Source organism: Hippocampus bargibanti, linkage group LG08 (genome assembly GCF_051943395.1).
Source record: "Hippocampus bargibanti isolate YZ-2025 linkage group LG08, ASM5194339v1, whole genome shotgun sequence".
NCBI lineage: Eukaryota > Metazoa > Chordata > Actinopteri > Syngnathiformes > Syngnathidae > Hippocampus > Hippocampus bargibanti.
This window is the reverse complement of record NC_142741.1, coordinates 22825503-22846384: the sequence shown is the minus strand read 5'-3', so window position 1 is coordinate 22846384 and position 20882 is coordinate 22825503. Positions and strand designations below refer to the sequence as shown.

At 41.2% G+C, this 20882-nt stretch overlaps 1 protein-coding gene across 4 annotated transcripts; it reads right to left on the bottom strand.

Annotated features, from left to right (window-relative positions):
* Positions 1-305: 305 nt before the first annotated feature.
* Positions 306-20807, bottom strand: mospd2 (motile sperm domain containing 2). Of its 4 annotated transcripts, none has more exons than XM_089002901.1 (16): positions 20499-20807; positions 20349-20406; positions 19558-19713; positions 18856-18942; positions 18591-18745; positions 17058-17118; positions 16918-16956; positions 16704-16828; positions 15714-15887; positions 11350-11444; positions 6035-6128; positions 5142-5238; positions 4769-4889; positions 3808-3901; positions 3225-3272; positions 306-1437 (listed from the first exon to the last, which is right to left on the bottom strand). In XM_089002901.1, exons 1-16 carry the CDS (start codon positions 20529-20531, stop codon positions 1285-1287), a joined length of 1590 nt encoding a protein of 529 aa, XP_088859027.1. In that variant the 5' UTR covers positions 20532-20807; the 3' UTR covers positions 306-1284. The 4 variants fall into 4 exon arrangements, with proteins under 4 accessions (XP_088859027.1, XP_088859029.1, XP_088859030.1 ...); XM_089002903.1 differs by having other exon boundaries at positions 19558-19688; XM_089002904.1 differs by having other exon boundaries at positions 19558-19676.
* Between the last annotated feature and the right edge of the window lie 75 nt (positions 20808-20882).

The window sequence follows — 20882 nt, the reverse complement described above, 5'->3', positions numbered from 1 at the left end:
AAAGGACGCGTTGGTCCTCTCCTCTTTCATCCACAACTGCTTCATGTAACACAGCGTACAGAAAGTGCTTAACAATGAATTGTGTGTTGTCATTTTTTTTGGTTCTTTTGAATTCAAGATGGCGCCGCGAGAGTGACTGCCTTTACAGCAGCTCCTGTATTTTGTTTTTCTACTTCTTTCTTTCCTTTCATAACTTTGCTGCTGTGAAATGTAAATTTCTCCACTGCGAGACTAATAAAGGTAAATCCAATCCAATTATTGTGGTATTTGTAATCTGGTCTTTCAATTGATTTTTTTCATGTATATTCCACGTTACACATTTTATTGTACTTCTGCAGTTTTGAAGGTACATTTTCTCAGGTTGGAAATTAACTCATTCACTGCCATTTACAAATTTATTTGTGAATTGAAAATGACGGAGAGCGCCATTCCCGAATTTGCTTTTTTTCATGCTTGGGTGCCGATAAAGCGCTGGCCATTGCCTCTGGCCATGTTTTTTTCCCTTTCCACAAGGGGGAAGTATTTCGCTGTTTTGCATGTTTGTGCTTCTGCTGTTGTATATATACCAATTTGTATGTATTGCATTGTATTTTGAATATCTGCCCTCATTTCAAGCCCATATAACTCCATACCCATATAATTTAGGAATTAACTATTTTTTTCTGATGAAAGAAGAGAATCTAAGGTTTCTAAACGCTGTATTGAATGTTCAGGCAGTCCTAAAACTCAGTATTCTGTGGCTCCTGGAATTCAAGTGACAATGGCAAAAACCCTGGCACTGGAGAGGACATATTTTTACACGTCTGGCAGTGAATGAGTTAAAAATATATGGCATCATTGAGGAGATATAAGATTTCCAAGTAGTGCAATCAAGTCTAAGTCCTCCAATTCTCAACAACTCCGACCTTGTGTTAAGATCAAACTACGCAAATTACATTAGACGTTACATGGTAATTTTTTCACATTGTTCCAAGTCAAAATGTCATCATGTGACTTAATGACTTATTTTGCAAACGGTGCAAAAATTACTTGTTTATTTTTATATCTGCATTAGAGTATCATATCAAACATTATACAATATAATCAAGAAATATACTTGTTTCCACCATATGTTTCGCAATAAATATTATTCTCTAGCTTCCAAAAAAATGCAGCAAAGTTATTAAAAGTGTCTTTGTTGAGGGGCAGTGCAAAATGTGCCCATCAATTTGGCGCAGTAAGTCCTTGTTTTTTTTTTTTTTAAGGGGTGGGGGTAAGAGATTGGTCATTTGAGATGTTCGATGGTCAAGAACGTTGCTGGTCCGTCATCAACAGGTGGATGCAGTATAGGTTGATCACCAGCAAAATCACAACCAGGCAGACCAGAACCTTCTGGACCCACATACACATGTCGACGTTCTGCTCCAGCCGCGAGTTGGACGCCATCAACCGCATTAGCTGTTGGGAGAAGAAAAAACAACCTTAGAGGATTGAGGAAAACCCGAAGAGGACACTTCAGGGACATGTAAAAGGAAGTGGAGGAGTTATGAAGTTGACCGAACCCGAAACAGTATCAAAAGGAGAGAGTGGTGAGTGGTTTGTCTTGCTTCGGAATTTTGCGTTCTTAACGATCATCCAATTGATTGCTCTATGGGCTAAAATATCATTTTTTTCATTATTAAATACAATAATGTGCATGTGAGGCGCATGCACTGGGGAGGTTTTCTCGCATTCTACTGTAGTATCTGTGTTTAAAAAAAAAAAAAGCAAAGCCTGTTCTTGTGAATGACGTGGGTGTCGGCGAATGAGAATGTTGCACGACAAGAGAAGTCAGAGTATGCTGTCAAACTTCCAACCTCTGTCCCCGTATTTCACAATTCCCCAGTGAAGCGCAGGGGAAAACTGGCTTTCACGAGTACAGTTTTCAATTGCAGTGGTACTATTACGAAGCAGAGTCTGTTAACAGTACAGTTAAAGGACAACCGGCGGGCGTCTCCGGACAAGTTGTGTTCATGATTTGTAAAATGGCTTCAAATGACTTCTACTGAGCGTATTTTACAAAGATTCAACAGCATATTGCTATATTTTACGTTTTAAGACTCGCTTTAAGACTCGCGCTGAATATTCCGGAAGTCTTGTCTTTAAATTGGTGACGAGTCCGTATGTGACGTCACTGAAGGAACGCCCCTGACCGAAAAAAAAGGACACATTGTAGCAGTCCGTCCATCACGTCAATGCATTTTGCTGTGCTTGTTTGGTCTGAAAACGTTGTGTTGCACCAAAAAGAGCCAGAAGAGGGCGACCAAGCTCCATATAAGGAATTTATCAGCCTGTGGAAACGGTCGCCATTTTCTGCTTCTTTTTTGGTGATACATTTCCCCTCAATGTTGCCTCAAAATGGCACGGAATAAATTCTTTAATCGATTGCAAACATGTATGCTTTCCTCTTCAGAACTATTTGAATAATATTCATAACTGGATGCGTAACGAGAAAGCATAATCTCCGAATCTGAAGCCATTGTTTTGATTCTCCAGCAATGCAAGACGTCTTGGCGTGACGTCACGAACTGGGGGCGGGACTTTCTGAAAACGCCCAATTCGCAGCCCCATTTTTTTTTTGCAGATTTTGGAGACTAAGTCATTTTTATTGGTGTTTTGCATTTTAATAAAAATATCATACTGTGTGTTTTGAGTATTTTAGATGCTATAAAACGTTTTTCTGATGTCAGTTAGGAAACAAAAATGTGATGTCGGTTGTCCTTGAAAGGTTAAGTAAAAGGTGTCATGAACCTAGAAAGGAGTATTTCAATTCCTATTGGAGGTGGGGGGGGGGGCTGTTACCAAGCTTTTTCTTTTTGATTGTGTTTGACCTGAGAGGTTCCAAAGTATTACAGGATTATGATTGGGAAATCCTGCAAGAAACTCCCTGTGCCATCGCACTCTGACCCAAACTAGATAAAAAGAAGTCACGTCTGTTAGTAGAGCGTAGAGGTGGCAAGCATTTAGCTTTGCAAAGCCTGGAAAAGAGGTCGACGACATGACAGTTTGCATTTCGACTGGATTGGTGATGGGGGAGGGGAGCCAAATCGTGCCGAGGAACAAGAGTCTTGTCAATAAAAGACGCGAAAGCCGTCTTGCTTGTCCACATGCTGGCTGAGCCAAAGGCTAAATTCAAATGGGGAAACTGGTCCTTGCAACCTTTTCCCAGGGAAGCAGCAGAAAGCTTTCAGTCAGCAAATACTTACTAAACTTTCATCCAGTGCCAGGCAGCCTACCGGCATATGTGGGGCATGCTATGAAAATATAAACAGTTATGTTTTTGTGGCTTTTAATTAAAATGTCAATCAAACTTTAAAAAAAAACAACACTTTTTTTCTATCAAAATGCATACACAAAATCTGTAATAGTGAGTATGTCCATTCCAAAACACTAATAGAAATTCTGCCTTTGTACTGTGAATAATAATGCTCAATTTGATTGACGCCGTCGGTCAGGTCAGTCAAATGGAACCTTTTGTCGGGGTCACACAACAGCATTTCACACATTGTGGACCTGCATTATAAGATGCCCGTTCCATTTTGGAGAAAATTAAAGACGCTTGCAACGCGTGCAACTTTTGGTTGTGAAAATACATTCTTTTTACATTTGTGATGAATATGAATGGGGACGGCCATTTTCCTTGTACTCTTCCTTGACGTAATCAGGAAGTAAACATTTTTTCCCACTTGTCAAATGTGTAGTCAAACTAGTGTATTTTGCTACAAAAGTGTGTGTGTGAGAGAGAGAGAGAGAGAGAAAAAAATGGAGAGAGATAATATTGTTAATTACCGCTGCGTTTATATCCTTGTTGTTTCCCAGATCGCCAATCTCATTCTGAGGGCTCGGTGCTAGTTTGACACTTTCAACAACGTGGCAGCGTAACCTGTAACGGAGGGATAAAAACCTTAAATGACAACCGACACCATTTTTTTGTTTCCTAACTGACATCAGAAAAACGTTTTATAGCATCTAAAACACCCAAAACATGCAGGCTGATATTTTTAGCCAAATGGAAAACACCAATAAAAATGACTTCAAGTGTCCACAATCTGCCAAAAATTGAGCTGTGAATTGGGCATTTTCAGAAAGTCCCGCCCCCAGTTCGTGACGTCACGCCAAGACGTCTTGCATTGCTGGAGAATCAAAACAATGGCTTCAGATTCGGAGAATATGCTTTCTTGTTACACATCCAGTTATGGATATTATTCAAATAGTTCTGAAGAGGAAAGCATACTTGTTTGCAATTGATTAAATAATTTATTCCGTGCCATTTTGAGGCATCTGGACTGCAATGTAGCGTCCCAGAAAAGAGGCAGAAAATGGCATCCAGGCTCCCGTTATGAATTAATCAGCCCGTTTCCACAAGCTGATGAATTCCTTCCATGGAGCTTGGTCGCCCTCTTCTGGCGGCTTTTTGGTGCAACATGAGGTTTTCAGACCAAACAAGCACAGCAAAATATATTGACGTGATGGAAGGACTGCTACAATGTGTCCTTTTTCTCGGCCAAGGCCGTTCCTTCAGTGACGTCACGTACGGACTTGTCACCAACTCAAAAACAAGACTTTCTGAATATTCAGTGCGAGTCTTAAAAGGTAAAATATAGCTATATGCGTTGGAATCTTTGTAAAATACGCTCAGTAGAAGTCATTTGAAGCCATTTTACAAATTATGGACACAACTTGTCCGGATACGTCGGTTGTCCTTTAAATAAGATGGAAATGGAAAAACAATGGAAATACAAGACAGTACCTGTGCTCCATGATTTTAGTCTTTTGCACTTCTTTCCAGAACTGCGCAAGTTCCTGCAATCCTACGTTGTCCATCTCGGCCGCCATCACCAGGAAGCGATCCTGGGGGGACGCTTGAGACCCTGGCCAAAAATGAAAGCAAACCATGAAACGTGTGAAGGGCTTCAAAGAGGCAGCGGATGTCTTTTCTGCCTGTGCGGGCCTGTCAATCAAAACAACACATGAGCTTGTTGATGATGTGTGGCATCATGGGAGTTGCCCCCATTTCAGCACAAGTCATCTTAGCGGAACATAAATGTCAGGCACTTTTAGTGGGGCGAGCCATGAGATCATTTGGAAGCATTCGGTAAGCTTCAGTGAACTGGGAACACTACCTCCATGCAGAGACACCACGATATCGATCGAGGCGCCAGGTTCGCAGGTGCTGCTGCTCGGCTTCACCCTGTACTTCTCCGGCGCGGTGGTCCGAACCTGTCAAGGAACAGCCATTAACTCATTCACTGCCAGGCGATGTCATTTTCACGCAAATTGCAGGGCCCACAGAATATTGAGTTTTAGGACTACATAAACATTCAATTCAGCGTAAGAAACCTCAGATTCTCTTCATTCATCAGACATAAATAGTTCATTCGTAAATTATATGGATCTGGAGTTATCAGGGTATGAAATGGGGGTGCACTGTAAAAATACAATAAAATACATCCATATTGCATTCCATAGCGCTTTAACGACAGCTGAAGCTGTAACAATGCGCTAAGATGGACAAAACGCAAATGCCGCCCCCTCGTGGAAGGGGAAAAACATTGCCAGAGGTCTGACCAGCGCTTTATCGGCACGCCCCCGCGAAAAAACCCAAAACCCGAACAAATTCAGGAATGGCGCTCCATGTCATCCTTTTCAATTCCCGAATAAATTCGGGAATGGCAGTGAATGAGTTAAAATGAGAACCATTTTGTGGCCAGTGAAGTAAAATCAAAGCAGATACTATATCACAGACGAGTCCCTCAAACAGTAAATTGAACTCTATGGTATTGTACTGCAGAAAAAAATGCAGTAAGGACAGTTAAGTCATTCACTGCCATTCCCGAATTTATTCGGGAATGGCAGTGGCACCAGGGGGCAGTGTCATACATAAATACACGTAGGTTTGAATCTTTCGCAGATCTTCATTTGTTGCGCGTGGGACTGAAACCCATTGTCGGTGATCAACGGGCAGTTCTGTGTGATCCGTTTTCGCATGGGCGATCTGCTCGTGGCATGCGCTCACCTTAAAGGCCAATGGGTTTTTCGCAACATTGCTCAGGATAATGAGGCTTTTCTTCTCTGTATCTCCGCAACCAAAACTGAGCTCTTCTGCAGGGCTGCAAGACAGGTGGGAAGGGGGTGGGTGAAATAAATGTCAGATACTACAAAGTAAAAGCAGTATGATAAAGCGATGAAAAGGTTTCTTCAGCCGTCATCTATACATCTTTGAAGGTGTCGGACGTTTCACCTCTTATCCAAGAAGCTTCATCAGCAAATTAAAGTCTTACTGTTAGTTTCGGTCCTATATATATCCCGACTGTCCAGATGTGGCGGTGCCGGACTATGATTGGTCCCTGCTCTCAGGTTGTGGGGAGCAGAGGACTAATCCCTGCGGCTACACTGATTGCTTCTATTGTCCTGACTGCCGACTGGCATGATTGCCCAATTTGCCCTGGTACCACATCATCAGCATAACTAAGCCTATGTTGCCTAAGCAGTCTATTGTACGAACGATCCAAATTGAACCTCACCCCACCATTACGGTTAAGGGAAGGATTTTGCTGTTTCATGAAAAGAGCTTCTTTTACTCCCCTTTCATCCCATCTATTTTCTCTCGCTAAGATTATAACCTCGTTGTCGTCAAATGAGTGGTTGCTAGCTTTTAGGTGCATATGTACTGCCAATTAATGATAAAGAATCTTAAACAATTCCTCCTTTATGCACAGTAGCTGTTTGCGGTATGTTCAATATGTCCATCAACAATTTCTCAGGGGAGTTGGGGACATGGACCTTCATTTTATATTGACCTAAACAAAATCCATTTGGAATGGTTTTCTATTTGTATTCAAAGAGACCGATTCACACAGAACGCCGTGCACACCTCGTGCGATCTCCGATTAAAAAGCGTAAAAACTCAAATTCCTGGACCCACAGAATATTGAGTTTTAGAACTACATGCAGCGTAAGAAGCCTTACTCTCTTCTTTCATCAGAAAAAAAGAGTTCATTCCTAAATTTATGTCTCTGGAGTTATATGAGTTTGAAATGAGGGTGGCTGTCCAAAATACAATGCAATTCGTACATATTGGTTTATGTAGCACTTTAACAACAGCTGAAGCTGGAACAAAGTGCTAACATGCTAACATAGGAAAAAGGGAAATGCTGCCCCCTTGAGGAAAGGAAAAACATTGCCAGACGTCTGACCAGCATTTTATCGGCACCCAAGAATGAAAAAACTAAACCTGAACGAATTCGGGAATGGAGTTCTATGTCATGTTTTCAATTGCCAAATAAATTCATGAATGGCAGTGAATGAGTGAACAGGTTCCACTCGAAGTGCATTAATTATTATGGCCGTCGTATCCAAAGGTGTAGAACGGAATACACTGAGAGTCGTTTTTGACATTTTGCCACTTCTCAAATATCCAGTCTGTTCCATAAGCTCGTTCAAACAATGTCAACGACTTGGATTGTCAGCTACTGTGGACGCCCTTCGAGGAATAACACACTATTATCCGATGAAAACAGGAAAGACGGTGACATAGTTATTATATTCTAAACACACAAACAATGCGGGTATCAAAAGAAAAAAACTCCAATACACTTTCTTCCTCATATAAAGGCGACGTTGCTGCTTCGAATGAAAGAGGAAGTGCTGTGTATTTTTTTTTCCTTTTTCATGTCCCTTGTGTTATTTGCTCACGGTACTCAAAAGCCAATTGTAAAATTGAGTGACGGCTTGGACAAGACAGGCAATCAAAGCATCCCCGTCCTCTTCTCTACGGGGAAATTCTTGGCCTTGAATTAAAAAGTAACCTAGAATCATCGTGGAATGAAATGCTCATTGCGATATTTTTATTGACGTGATTTGTTAGTCCTCAGCTGCCACAGTCATTGGATCAAAGCGGCTACGTGCTGGGAAAACAGACATTGACAGCAAGCTCTGATAAATATATGCTCATTGGAAATATGCACGATGCAGACAACTTAAAGGACAACCGACGTTTCCGGACAAGTTGTGTCCTTAATTTTTAAAATGGCTTCAAATGACTTCTACTGAGTGTATTTTAATAAGATTCCACCGCATATAGCTATATTTTACGTTTTAAGACTCGCTCTGAACATTCAGGAAGTCTTGTTTTTGAGTTGGTGACGAGTCCGTACGTGACGTCACTGAAGGAACGCCCCTGACCGATAAAAAGACACATTGTAGCAGTCCTTGTATTTTGCTGTACTTGTTTGGTCTGAAAACCTCGTGTTGCACCCAAAAGCTACCAGAAGAGGGCGTCCAAGCTCCATGGAAGGAATTTATCAGCCTGTGGAAACGGGCTGATTAATTCCTCACACGGAGCTTGGTCGCCATTTTCTGCTTCTTTTCTGGGACGCTACATTGGAGTCCAGATGCCTCAAAATGACCCGGAAGGACTTATTTAATCAATTGCAAACATGTATGCTTTCCTCTTCAGAACTATTTGAATCATATTCATAACTGGATGAGTAACAATAAAGCATATTCTCCGAATCTGAAGCCATTGTTTTGATTCTCCAGCAATGCAAGACATCTTGGGGTGACACCACGAACAAGGGGGCGGGACCTTCTGAAACTGGCCACTTCCGGGTTCATTTTTTTTGCTGATTTTGGACACAAGTCATTTTTATTGGTGTTTTGCATTTGACTAAAAATATCATACTGCGTGTTTTGGGTATTTTAGATGCTATAAAACATTTTTCTAATGTCAGTTAGGAAACAAAAAAGTGATGTCGGTTGTCCTTTAAGGATGAGGATGCAGTGCCAAAAGCACTTCGTGGAAATGGTGAAACAAAGCGTTGAAAGAAAACTAAGAGCACATGGGGGTTTTCCTTATCCTAGCATGCCTTTTTGGTCTTTTTTTATACAGCGGGATGTCCCCACAAAGTTGTAAACATGTTATGTTTTGGTGAAATAAATAATTGATTTATGGCTCATAGAGTAGACGTTACGTATAAAAGATTGGGAGGATTAATCTCCAAGATGCGCCTTGCTCACATCTCATTTCGACAAATATGCTCCAATTATCTGGGCTTGCCATGAATCTTTGCCGCGAGGTTTACGCCTCGAGCCGCAAATGATACGCATACATCATTCTGTGTTGCCTTCCCTCAAACATTCGAAGAGGCAGAAAAATGTCGCAGATTTGATTGAGTGTTTAGGGGGCCTCAGCGAGGAAATCGATGGCTTAGTGCTGATTTCTGTTCAGTAACAGCAGCGACTCCCTTCTACTCGATGACCAATCGATTACCGGCACCTGTAATTCCCATCGTTTTACAAAGCCGAATCAATTGAGCTATTGAGGTACACATACATCAACAATGGCTCGGTGACAATAAACATTTTAGACAACATGATATAACAGTACCGTATTTTTTGGATGATATGTCGCTCCGGATTATAGGTCGCACCAGCCAAAAAATGCATAATTAAAAAGATAAAAACATATATAGGTCGCACTGGAGGATAAATCGCATTTTTGGGGAAAATTTATTTGATAACATCCAACACCAAACAACATACATGTCATCTTGAAAAGCAATTTAAAATAAATTAATTAAATTAAAATAAAATAGAGAACATCAGGCTCCGTGTCACTTCTTTTTTCAGTCTTTTACAAGCTCTAGCACAAAGAACATGCTAACAAGTTTACCAAAATATCAGGTTTTACTCCAAATCACCAAATCCAAGGAAATCTTCATCCTCGGTGTCACTTTTAAATAACTCCCCCAATTCGGTAGGTAGACTAGGCGCCACTTCCTCTTCTCTGCGCTCTTGCGGTTTAATGTGAAAATAACATGTGAAATGATATACAGTAATAAAAAAAAGCATATATAAGTCGCTCCGATTCACAAGTCGCAGCCCCGACCAAACTATGAAAAAAACTGCGATTTATAATCCTAAAAATACGGTACATAGATTTTTTTTTTTTGAGGAGTGGGGGTTAAACGTATTCAATGTCGACGAAACTGGTCTTTTTTGAAAGAAAATGTCAAGAGAAGACGTACATTAGCCATGAGGAGAAGACGATGCCGGGATATAAATATAAAAAGGCGAAAGATCGTTTAACCTGAACGCTTGGGGTGAATCCTGACAGGAGCTTCAAGCTGTTTGTCTGTCTCTCTCTGTCTCTCTCTCTCTATCTCTTTCTCTCTAACATATGTAGTATTCTCTCCAGTTATTCATCTACATATCTTTATAGAGGATATGTTTTATTAAATGTTTATTTTTTTCAGTACACACCAATACAGGTTACTTATACAAGCCTTAAAGGACAACCGACGCCTCCGGACAAGTTGTGTCCATAATTTGTTAAATCACTTGAAATGACTTCTACTGAGCGTATTTTACAAAGATTCGACGGCATATAGCTATGGTTTACGTTTTAAGACTCGCACTGAATATTCAGGAAGTCTTGTTATTGAGTTGGTGACGATACCAACCGTGATGTCACGGTAGGTATCGTCACTTACCGAGAAAGCGACACACAATGCATTTTGGGTACTTTGTTTGGTCTGAGAACTTCGTGTTGATCCGTGTTGATGCCGAAATTAGAAGGAAAACACATAAATAATGCAATGGTGAATCATTGTGTGTTGCACCAAGACTACTATTTGATTCTAGTTGACACAAATTCCCAGCAGACAAATCAGCCCATTTCCAACGGAGCTTGGGCGCCATCTTGTGCATTTTCCGGGACGTTACATTGGAGTCCAAATGCCTCAAAATGAGATGGAAGGACTTCTTTAATCGATTGCAAACATTTATGCTTTTCCTCTTCAGAACTATTTGAATCATATTCATAACTGGATGAGTAACAGGAAAGCATCTTCTCCGAATCTGAAGCCATTGTTTTGATTCTAGAGCAAGGCAAGACGTCCTTGCGTGACGTCACAAACAAGGGGGCGGGACCTTCTGAAACTCGCCATCCCGAGCTCATTTTGAAATAGATTTGGGACATAACTCATTTTTATTGGTGTTTTTCATTTGACTAAAAATATCAGCCTGCGTGTTTTGGGTATTTTAGATGCTATAAAACGTTTTTCTGATGTCAGTTAGGAAACAAAAAAATGGTGTCAGTTTCCCTCTAATCATACTTCTATAAACCTTAAACATACTTATATAAGCCATAAACAAACATTCTATACCAAATATAGCACTGAAGCAACATAGGAAAAAATTCACCTTATGAACGACCGTTCGGAACGTATCTCGTTCGTAAGTTTGGGTGCGTGTGTTATTATTATATAGCCACCAAGTGATAACAACAGCACCGCCCCTCCCAAGATACATATATTTGTTGAAATGTACCTGATGTCCAACAGGGTTCCTTTAAATGTGGTCACGGGTTTCCTGGCTCCTTTATTGCGGCTCTCTCCCTTATCATTGTCTTCCAGGAAATTGACCTGCGCAGAAAATGAGACTCTTAATTACAAAACAGGATAGCAACAACCTTGGAGCTTTGTTGACCTGCTAGCCTCCACGTGCAAAGACCTGTCAGATAATGAAGGCTAATAATTAATTGTGTGATAGACGTTCTTCACCCATTCCCAACATTGAAGGACCCTGACTCTTGTTCTCATTTATGAATAGATCAACAAAAAAGCATGTCTGTTGAAGAATGCAGAACTAAGATAAACCGCAGACTTGTGACTATGGATAGGGAGGGGAAGAAAAAAAATCACCCGCACACACTTTGACCTAAATCGTCACACCGCAAGATCATAACAGGATGTTGATTTTGAAGATGTTTGCGGAAAATCACGGAAAACAGAAAGCAGAGGGGAGGTGTGGTGATGGTTGGTCACTGGTGAGTGGGATTGGGTCTGTGGGTTTTTATTGAGTTCACGTGGTTTGGATGGGTATGCAAAGGTGAGAGGACATGTGTTGGGAAAGTGAGTGACTCACAGGGGAAGTGTGTAATTTGAGGACGCCAGCTTGACATTACTGTTTGCGCAAAAAATGAAGACATTGTGAAAGAATTTTTAAAAATCCCATTTTATTCGTCTGTATCATTTTAAAGTGCAAACTTGAAACATTACAGCAGTAATTAAAAAGAGTAGTTTAATGTAACACATGCCCGGGGGGGGGGGGGGGGGGGGGGGGGGGGTTAGTAAATAAAAATTACAGATTAAAATTAAAATACATTCATATTGAGATGATCAAAGGCACTGCTGTTACTAAAACCTCATACAAATACAGATCATAAAAAATAAATCAATCATTCCAAAAAAAAATTGCAATTGGAGAGCATCATTTACACACGTTGAGTGCTTGAAATGGTTAAGAGCTGAAGCAAATATCAGAAGAATGAAATGTAGCGACCGTGACTCTACAGCAGGGGTGTCAAAGTCATTTTTTGCCGCGGGCCACATTGTAGTTATGGTTTCCTCTCCAGGACCGTTATGAATTTGGGGAACCCATTAGAATGTTTAAATCCCTTCAAATATTACATATAGAGCACACAGCAAATTAATGAATAACTCGTTTTCAAATCTGAAGTCAAGAATAATGACTTTTATTGTGGTTGACATCCAAAAATATGAAATTTTGGCTCAGAGTTTAGCAATCATCATGGAATTTAACAAGTTTGATTTGCTTTCGCGGGCCGAAAAAAATGATGTGGTGGGCCGGATTTGGCCCGCGGGCCTTGACTTTGACACCTGTGCTCTACAGGGTAGGAAATCACAACATGATTCGCGTTTGTCACTGAGTTGGGGATGAGGCGTTTGGTTTTCTCTTTGGATTGGCTTCCAAAGTACGTGAGTTTAGTTTTATTGCAGTTGTATTTTTGCTACTGGTCTACTGTTTAAAAACAGTAACTCAATTTCAGTACTTTTAATGCAAATTTGGGGGCGGGGAGGTATGGAATGTTTGAATGGAGTGACGCTGGTGGTCAATCAAATGTGCATGATCAACATTGTGCAAAACCAACCAAACAAAACAAGCTAACAGTCCAGTAGCCTTTGTTTCTTCATGAGAAAAAAAGTAGGAAATGCAGTAGGCTCAGTGAAATGTTGAAATGTAGATCAAATCGAAATGTCGCATCCAAAACGGGGTCAAAGGGCGGCTTTTGCGGCCTGCAGAAATCTTCCACAGTGCGAACACCGAGTGTGGGTGCAGTGATCCTATGCTGCATCACCACCTCCAGCCCTTATTTCAAAAAAAGAGAGAGAGGCAATTAACGTCATCAAGTATCACCCCGTCAGGGTCCCACACGATCCTGTCCTGAAGAGGAAGAGATGGTAGACCAGAGCTTCAGACAGCTCGAGGGCAGCCACTGCAAGTGATTTTTCCTTCCCTTTGTCACATTTCCATCAACAGAAAATTGGGGAAAATTCCTCTGATTTGACTTCACTGTCAAACGATGTGCAAATATGTGTCCACCCCAGTGTCAGGGTTTTTGTCATTTGCACTCAGACTGCAGCAGACAGAATATTGAGTTTTAGGACTACATAAACATTCAATTCAGTGTAAGAAACCATTGACTCTCTTCTTTCATTAAAAAAGAGCTAATTCCTAAATTATATGGGTCTGGAATTATCTGAGATTGAAATGGGGATGGCTGTACAAAATACAATACAATACATACATATTGATTTATGTCACGCTTTAACAACAACTGAAGCTTTAACAATGTGCTAACATGGACAAAAGGTAAATGCTGGAAGGGAAGGGAAAAACATTGCCAGAGGTCTGACTAGGGCTTTATCGGCACCCAAGGAAGAAAACTCATTCACGCGTGACGTGGACCGCTATTCACAAATTTGTTCAGGTTTTGTTTTAACAGGGGAGAGGGGGCTCCACACCGGCCAATTCAACATTATTTGGAAGGTATGATGCAATACCGTATTTCTCTGAGATCTGATGCCTCCCTTCAATTACATCAGGCTTTGCCTGATCTGAACCATCATCACATGATGGACACAAGAAATCATTTTTTTTGATACGCCACAATTCTTGGAAGTGAGTGCAATTAAAGTTGCCCTTTGGATTTGTGTGCCTCGCTTTTTCTCGTGACTGTGTCTCACAGAGTCAAAAGCCTGGTCCCAACTGAATCGCTTCATCTCATCAGTCTTGACTTGGCATCTCCAAGTGTTGACGTTAACTCTGTGGGTACCCTTCAAAACCTTGGTCTTGACCCATTGGTGTTTGGTCTTAGCTCATCATGCACTCTGGAATCTGGTCACATAGTAAATTGTCCACTGAATTAAACGCTGTCCGAGAGCTCAAGAAGTGGCAACCCTGGTCTGGAGTTGGACCTGGCAACTCAAAAGTTGACTTGGTTTAATGACACCGTACTTTTTCTGGGGCAAGCAAGAATGCAAACAAAGTTCACTTTTTCCAGCACAGATGAAAGACACTTTTCAATGAGTTTAATACCTACTGATTTGCATTTGCTGTCGCTGACCTTCATCCGATGTGCATGATCAACACGGTTTAACCTGACAATGCCTTCATTTGTTCATCTGGAATTTGAAGGCTGAGGGATTTGCTGTTTTCAGCCGTTGCAGTGGTTTTCAGTTTGCCCCACAAATGGTGACGGCACCGGACAGAAATAAATACTAGCCGTGCTTGTGTGCTCGTACAAAAGCCCGAGTTGATGGGGACCCTCGATGTCGAGGCACACAAATAGAACATCAAATGGCTGTTTTGATAGTGATGAACTTTCTGCCGGGCATCGATTTCACGCAGGCTTATTTTGCACAGAGTGAGCTGCAAGACGAATCACATAGATTCTGAGACTTGTTGTTGGAACTTTACGTGCGGATAGCATAGAATCTTAAAAGTGCGCTCGTGGTCCCACAGCGGCGAAGGTCAGAATGAGGAGGACGTGGACAGAGGACATAGATGTATTCCTCTAAATCCAGAGGGTTTAGAGGGCATCCAGTTAGGGGATAGGGGGGGAGCATACAATATGACATAAGCCTTGACTGGTCCATACAAGAACGAATGGGAACTTGGGAGAGAAGCTTTGACATCGATGCAATCAAAGACGTTGAAAGTCACCTTCACGAGTAGGCGCTTCCAAATCTCAATAATACAGTCAGCTCCACAGAGTTTGATTAAACACTGTAATCCTATACTCATCCTTTGAATATGTTAGAGAAGAACAACTGTGCGTTATCTGTGGAATCATTAACTGTGAGAAGAACCACATATGGGAAAATGCAATATGAAGTCGTGAGTGTCCATCTCAAAGACAATTACTCATAAAACACCAAAAAGACCAATAAACACCTCATTTAAACAGAAAACAAAAATGTAGAGTTATGGTAAGATCACGTCAGTCCATTGACTCGGTTATCCGTACCGCCATTCAAATGTTTGATTGCTGAGCCCATTTAAAACTCTGTTGCAAACCAAAACAGCATGAGAGGAACCTGCACGGTATAATAGTATTAACATTTGATATGTTGCGTTGGTGTCATTGATAATTACATTGTTCAGCAGACTTTTTTTCATATCATATGCGCCCTACAGACATTTACGTTTGATTTTAACTCCACTTTCCGTGGATGTAACTGGTTATATGCAGGCAAAACTGCTTAAAAATTAAAAGACAAATGAAAGACTTTGCCCATTTATGATTGAGTCACCTTAATCTCAACTGTAAAAAGATGGTAGCCGAGAGAGCAGGAGTGAGTGCGAGAGAGACACAGCAAGAAAGATACCTTTTTGGGCTTGACAGCAATCTCCGAGTTAAAGCTCGACTCGACGGTATCTTTGCTTTCCAGTTCGCTCTCTTTGCTCTCAATCTCGTCTTCGCTGACGATGGGTCCATTGTCGCTGATGGGCGTCTGGAAGTCGTCGTCGGGGAGAGGCGGGTAGCTGTACTTGAACAGGTCCTGGAAAAGAACCCGGGGGAGCTTGTGCCAATGTAGAAGATCTTTTTGAATCAAAATACCGTATTTTTCCATCTATAAGGCACACCGGAGTATAAGGCGCACCCTCAATGAATGGTTTATTTTCACACTTTTCCCATATATAAGAGGCACTGGACTATAAAGCGCATCCATGAAAAACGTTTTCCAAATATAATACAGTAAAGTCTCGTTATATCGATATCGGTTATATCGATAGTACTGCTTATTGCGATACTATTTCTATGAACGCAAGGAGAAAATTTACATGCCGCAAGATCGGATATATCGATAGTCCGGTTATAGCGATATTTTTTCCGACTCCCGAGAATATCGATATAACGAGACTTTACTGTATATAAATACGGTATATAAAAGTTTTCCGAATATAAGGCACTATAGTAGAGGCTGTGGTTATGCACTACTTCTTCGACAGTGGGAAAATGGAGTCTGCGGCTACTAAAAGTAGTTGAGAGACCTGTTGTAGCTCAATATTACTTCACATATAAGGCGCACCTGCGTATAAGGCGCGGGGTCATCTTTTGAAGAAAATTAAGGCTTTTGGGTGCGTTTTACACAACGGAAAATACGGTAATTCGAAGTTTTGAATGACATTGTTCTGGTCAATGGAACGCTATCTTGACGATTGGTGATAACAATTGAAATCTTGAATCGAGTCGTGATCTGACAAGGCTGCTCTGTATATGAATGTATGTGAATGTTATTTGACTGCTTTTATACAGCACAAAATGTCCTCTCGTGTAAATGTAAACTTTTACAAACAGCGCACTCCGAACATACCATTCCACCCATGTGCGGCGGTAGGTACTCTGGGTCGATATACGACTGGAGTTCAGATCTGGATGCAAATTTTAGCTTGCTGATGGCCTCCGGACCCAACCATGTCTTCACGATCTTCCACGCAGCTAACATGAAGGGAAAAAGAGGGGGGGGGGGGGGGTGAGTTTCAGGGTTGAAATGTTGATACCAAAGACATCGTGGCTGACTATCTCACCATTCATGATCCAAGGCATCTCCACAATAATCATCTTGGCTGAAATCACAAAATGATTCCATTTGAACTCAATGCACATAGGACAAAGTGAGAAATGCAAAAAAAAAAAAAAAAAAGATTCCGGTGAAAGTTTTACTTACAGAGCAACTTGGGGTAATAGACTTTGAAGCAATTTACGACATATTTCACAAAGTCCATATCCTGCAAAAAAGTGACACTTTAATCATTGTTGTATTTCCATTTGGCATCATATAAGCTTCTTGGTCGGCAATGGAGACGTATTGACATGTCTCCACGCTTATATGTTTATATAATAACATAACTAGTAAGAGGCAATTTAAAATATTTTACATGTACAAGTTACATTGACACATCTGAGAAGAGCTATTTGTACGCCAAACCACAGCGCTATTATATGTAGAATAGTAATCATACAGTATTATATAATACAGGTGACATCCGACTTACGACCGGCGCGACTTACAACCACCCGTACTTGCGACCATGACCGCCAGATCCTTTTTTTAAAATTTTGATTCAACGCCTGGGAACGCGTACGACAATTTTGGCCGACCAACCAGCATCTTACTCTGCAAATGACCGTGTTTGCAAGTCATTTTGCACTGAGTCTGTATTCAACATTTTGAATGGATTTCGACTTACGACCATTTTGACATACGACGGGTTGGTCGGAACGGAACCCGGTCGTAAGTCGGATGTTACCTGTATGTGTGTGTGTGTCTGTGTGTGTATATATAAATATATGTATAAATGTATGGATGGCTGTATGTGTATATATACTGTATATATAAAAATTACAGCTCTATTACATTGCTACTATGCCAAACCAGAGTCTTTGTTTCTTTTAAGTTTGCATGGGGAATTTTAACATCCACTTTTTTGTGTATGTGATGCAACAATAAAAATATCCCAATTTGACACATTGGGTGGGTAAAATGCTAAAATACAATTACCTACTCCCCATTGTTAAAGCAAACGTCATTTTGGAGAGAGCTTTTTGCGAATAGACTTATTTCACATTTTCCCTAATCTTCTGACATTTTAAAGACCACTTCATCGATGAATTACAAAATTAATTGGCGCAATGATGGACTCGGCCGTGAGCCCGGAGAAGCCTGCGATGTTGTTCAGCGTAGCGGTTCACGTTGACTGCAATCATCAACAGATTTATCAATAGAAGCAGGCCGCGAGCCCTGACTCGGCTCCGCAATTGACAGGAGTCCTCATTGCTATGCAGTCGAGGCGCACTTCGTCCCCTAACAAGATCATACTGAACGGCGGCTCGCCAGCTCAAGCAGAGGCTCTGTTTTCCGATTGGATTTTTGAAACTTCTTATTTCGTATGCACGCCACATAGCGTTTTGTGTTTCTCTTTCTATGCATCTTGCTGCTTTAGGTCTGAACCCCGTTTGTTGCACCCGATCGGAGGAACTGCGTGCGGTAGCTCACGTCTGTGACACGGCACGTCCAAAGATTAAAAAGCCCCTCTGGAATTGACCAACGGGATTTAAAGGTTATTTTAATCTCCAAAGAGTAAAACCACTGAAGTCCCCGCGAGCACAAACCAGGGAAGATGACGACTTCCCAGCATTTTACTGGCTTGAACATGTTTCTCACAATCTTAATAAAACCTCTCCAACAAAGAATACTTACTATATTGGACAGGCCAGACTCTGACATGTCAAAAATGACCGTCAAGGGCATGCCGGGTTCTTTCTTGACGTTTCGCTCTAACCAGAAAGCCACATACTTTTTCTTGTCAGTGATTGTTTTTGCATCCTTGAAATGCAGCTTCACCTTAAACCAGACTGGGGAATAATAAGCAAAGACTAACTTTATTATCCGTGATTTGCACGAAATATCTTTTTGTTATTTCAACAAAAGGGTGAAAGGAAAACAGCTCGAGTGTCATACATACAGAGCTTGTTGCCTTCTTTGTCGTATCCATGGAGGAACACTGCCCCGGTCTCAAACATCCACTTGGGAATAGAGCTCTCCGACAGATCTGAGGGAGGAAAACAATTACTCTCCAAGTGTGGCTCGTGTAAGGAAAGCGCAACATGCTCTTCTCAACTGCCTGAATCCACCGGTTGTTATGCTTTGAAGTTGTTTTAAGGGGTGTGTAAGCTCAACCTTTAGAGGAAAAAAGAAGCTAAAACTAGTCCAAGTTGACTTTGGATTGGATTGGATTTGCCTTTATTAGTCTCGCAGTGGAGAAATACACTTGACAGAGATCACAAATGAATGAAGGATGGGTGGTTGATTTCAAGGACGAATAACAATCATTTATGAACACCCAAAGGAGGAGTGATATCCAAACTTCTTAGGCAACGATCACAGTTAACAAAAAAGCCTGAACATTTTAAATTTTCCGGATTAAAGACTTCAGCAGAGGAAAGGCAACACTCAGGGCATTTAGACAGCAGGTTTTGTTGTTAGAGGAATTCCATTCAGGATGTTTAACGCACAATGAGTCTTGTGTGTGTCGGCTCATCTTCGAGAAACAGCTGATCAGACAACCACCGACCGAGGTGACATCAACAGTTGCATTGACCGGCAGCGTTCACCCCCCCCCCCCCCAAAAAAAAAAAAAAAAAAAACCTCCTTCAGATTTTCTCACCGTTCACACCATACTCTTTCCTCCACTGGAAACTCTCATCAATCATTTTCAAGGCCTCGTCCACCACGTAGAGTCGCCACATCAGGTAGCCCTCCACCATTGAGTTGTCCTTCTGCAGCCTGTCCACATCCCTTAGGTCATATTTTTCTGATGAATCTAACATTTGACAAATTTAACTCCACAAGCTGTGTTAATAATCTGGCAGAAAATGCACAAATGTATAACAATTACACTTTATTAAGTGCTTCACAAAATATGTCGGATGCATGAGTGTAGTGACTCTCAGTAAAGGGTCTGAAAAAGATGCACAACAAATAATACTTTGATGTTGATCTATTTGTGCAAGTGATGTATATTGAAAAGCAAAACACAATCATTTCCCACAAGCTGAAAGATGGCACCCATATATGTTTCTTGGCTCAAAAAATGTTGGGAAACACTGAATACATATATTGTTAATTAAAGCAAAAAGCCCATTTTCATCAAAATCGCCCCTCGTTTTTGTTTAGAAATGTGATCAAAAAGATTAAGGCGACCATATGTGTTGTGTAGAGTGAGTAAAGTCAGGGCGTGTGGCGAGTGCCCACTGTTAGTTTGTCGTTCATTTGAAGCTTATCGGGACTTTTCGTTAAGTCATTATGCGATCACCACGTTTTGTCATGCTTACATCGAAGGCGCATAGATAAGGATATTTCTACATTTCACACGTAGTAGCAGATTTGTGCACGCAAACAAACGTAATTCTGGTGCAAACGGCAAATGACAAGTCCAAAATACCATCAATCTCTTACCTTTGATGAATTCATTCTTGAATCTCTCTCTCGTCAGCTCAATTTTCTCTTCAATGCCCTGTCACATTAGAGTTAGTACAAGTTTAGTCAGGCGTTCGAGAAGCAAAACAACATTGGAAACTCCAACTTCACATTTCACGGTTGGAATACCTGCTCCCCTTTGAATTGGTCAAGTTCAGCCATGTTCAACTGTCACTGTCGCGTTTCCTGCCCTCGGATAGTTCCTCGTTAGCTCGCTCGCTACCGAGCGACAGTTTGAGTCACCGTACAGTGGGAAACTGACGCACCGCCGTAGCCATTTCGGTGCAGATCGTAGGCCACTCCTCTTTGCTTTGTTGTTGCTTTGCGACTGGACAAAGGGATGAAAGAGTGTGTCGTTGTGTTCGAGATTCAAAAAAAGTATATTTTTAAAGCGATCAATCAATCGCTTACGAGGCTGGTGTGTTTTGGCCTGATATCGTCACGGTGAGTAAACCAGTTAGCTTAAGCCGTGAGCACAACTTTGTTGACAAAAGCAACTCCCACAATGCACTT

What these genes read in the sequence shown, in the direction of transcription:
- mospd2 (XM_089002901.1), bottom strand. Translation starts at nt 20,531, where the DNA reads ATGGCTGAACTTGACCAATTCAAAGGGGAGCAG. An exon ending in GATGCCTTGGATCATGAATG is followed by an intron (nt 16,829 to 16,917) that starts GTGAGATAGTCA and finishes CCTTCATGTTAG; the next exon opens with CTGCGTGGAAGATCGTGAAG. An exon ending in TTGCTGTCAAGCCCAAAAAG is followed by an intron (nt 11,445 to 15,713) that starts GTATCTTTCTTG and finishes TTTTCTGCGCAG; the next exon opens with GTCAATTTCCTGGAAGACAA.